Below are 1931 nucleotides of genomic sequence, written 5' to 3' on the forward strand. Positions count from 1 at the left end.
AGGGGGGTTAAGTTACAAACAGAAACTGAATTACAAACCTTCCATTGTTTATGTAATTTTCTGACTGTTTCTTGAAGTGACTGCTGGTCTTGCTCTGGTAGGATATCTGTCATTTCATCACATGCTTTCAAGAAAGCATTAAGAACCTTCTGATCTAACTGACCAAAAAAGTCCTGCGTATAAAAAAATAACATTGTTATAGTTTACCAACAAAGCCTCTGGTCTAATAAAAATGCATTTGCCTTGCTGTAAATCTTGCTGTAAATCTAATGTTGCGTACGGTTTCCCTTTCTTGTAACAAGACTTCAATGAAAGCAAAAATGTACATCTAGTTTCATCCTAACCAACTTTAGTAGGGATTGAAACTTGATGCACATTTTTACTGTAAATCAATCCTAATTTACCCCAGTCCAGTTATGTCCTTATTTGCCCCCCCCCAGAGCCACCATTTTTCTATTTTCCTGCTGTTGTAGTTTTTTTTTGTATTGACATTCAGCAGCATTGTTTGCCGGAGAACCAGTCACTGCTTTTTTAAAAAAAGACCTGAAAGATTCTTCATTATAGAATGCTGTTGAATTTCACATTCACTGCTTTTCTAATCCCTACTGTCATAAACATTTAAACAGGAGGAATTATGCCATAAAATGTACAGTACATAATTAAAAGTAATGGCTAAATAAAAGTATGTCAATGTTGAGAGCTTAAGTGGCTTAATAAAAGGAACTTCAAATATTATCCACTAGTATCAGTCATTTTGTGTCAAAGGGTTTAAATATTTTACATTGTGATATGCTTCTGAAACCTAAATGATGATTATAATGGTACCATTGATGCCTATAATATGTGACATTGTTTCTTTATGAGATGCGCAGTGAAATCGGCAAGTTTTTTTTCCAACCTACGTTACCCGATCTCCCCCTTGGGTCGGGTGACGTAGGAAGAAGAAGAGAAGATGGCGCCGCCTGGAGCGCCAGCTGGGAGACGGATGGCGGGAAGATGCAGGACCCGATACAAGACACCTCTGGATGGATCCGACTGCCATGCGAGTTTGAAGGTAAGTGTATTTTTTTAGGCACTTTTAAGTTTAGTTCCTCTCAAAACTGAGGATCCATCCTCCTGCTTATCAAGTAAGTGGCTGCCTACCACTGAGTAAAAGTTAACCATTTCTGAGTGCTCCCCATTAGAGCTATGACTTTGGGCCTGATTTATTAAAGCTCTCCAAGAATGGAGAAGATAGACTTTGGGACCATGGGAGAACCTGGGTGATCCAGCAAAGGTGCTGCAGCAAAGCTTACACCAAAAACTGAAAAAAAGGTTTATCTGGATCTGGTCCAGGATTGAAAGCATTTACCAAGTAATACTAAATGGTTTTTAAGAAATTCATTTCAAGTTTGCTGGATCGCCCAGGTTCTTCTATGATAGTCTATGTTTTCCATTCTTGGAGTGGTTTAATAAAATTATCCAGATTCTATATAGCTTCTCAATGCCACCCATAAATGAGCAATGTGTAAAGCACTAGTATTTCGAAGACACAAGAGAAGGGAAAACTGCCATTATATATGTTATTTAGGATTATACAACAAAATAATCACCTTTCATTTTTAATGCCTAATTTTGTTTTAAGGTTTTTATTGTTATACTATGCCTGCATCGTGCTTTAATTAGTATACATGACTGTAGTTCTAGATAAAGAATGGTTGAGAATATATACGACATAGAAACACATGGTACCATTGTACTGTAAATCTTTATGCTAAAATAAAATAAATTTTGATTTAGGTTCTCTCACCATGCTGGATGCCTATGGTCTCTAAAACCTGAATGAAAGGCCGGAGGAATCCCAATCATGAATTTTAAAAATCATCATTTGGCAGCTACTTACTGTGTGCTTCTTCAGTAGTTCCTCTGGGTTTCCCTTCTCTTTCAAATAT

General features: G+C 37.0%; 1 protein-coding gene across 1 annotated transcript in view; it reads right to left on the reverse strand.

Moving 5' to 3' along the window:
• The window catches only part of SYNE1 (spectrin repeat containing nuclear envelope protein 1), a 198065-nt gene that overhangs the window by 145174 nt on the left and 50960 nt on the right, over positions 1–1931 (reverse strand). The window contains exons 21-22 of the mRNA XM_072410249.1: positions 1883–1924; positions 39–173 (exon numbers count right to left, since the gene is read on the reverse strand). Coding sequence (XP_072266350.1) covers positions 39–173; positions 1883–1924 — 177 coding nt within the window. The remainder of the gene's footprint in view (positions 1–38; positions 174–1882; positions 1925–1931) is intronic.

The sequence above is a fragment of the Pyxicephalus adspersus genome, chromosome 4 (assembly GCF_032062135.1).
Source record: "Pyxicephalus adspersus chromosome 4, UCB_Pads_2.0, whole genome shotgun sequence".
NCBI classification, from domain to species: Eukaryota; Metazoa; Chordata; class Amphibia; order Anura; family Pyxicephalidae; genus Pyxicephalus; species Pyxicephalus adspersus.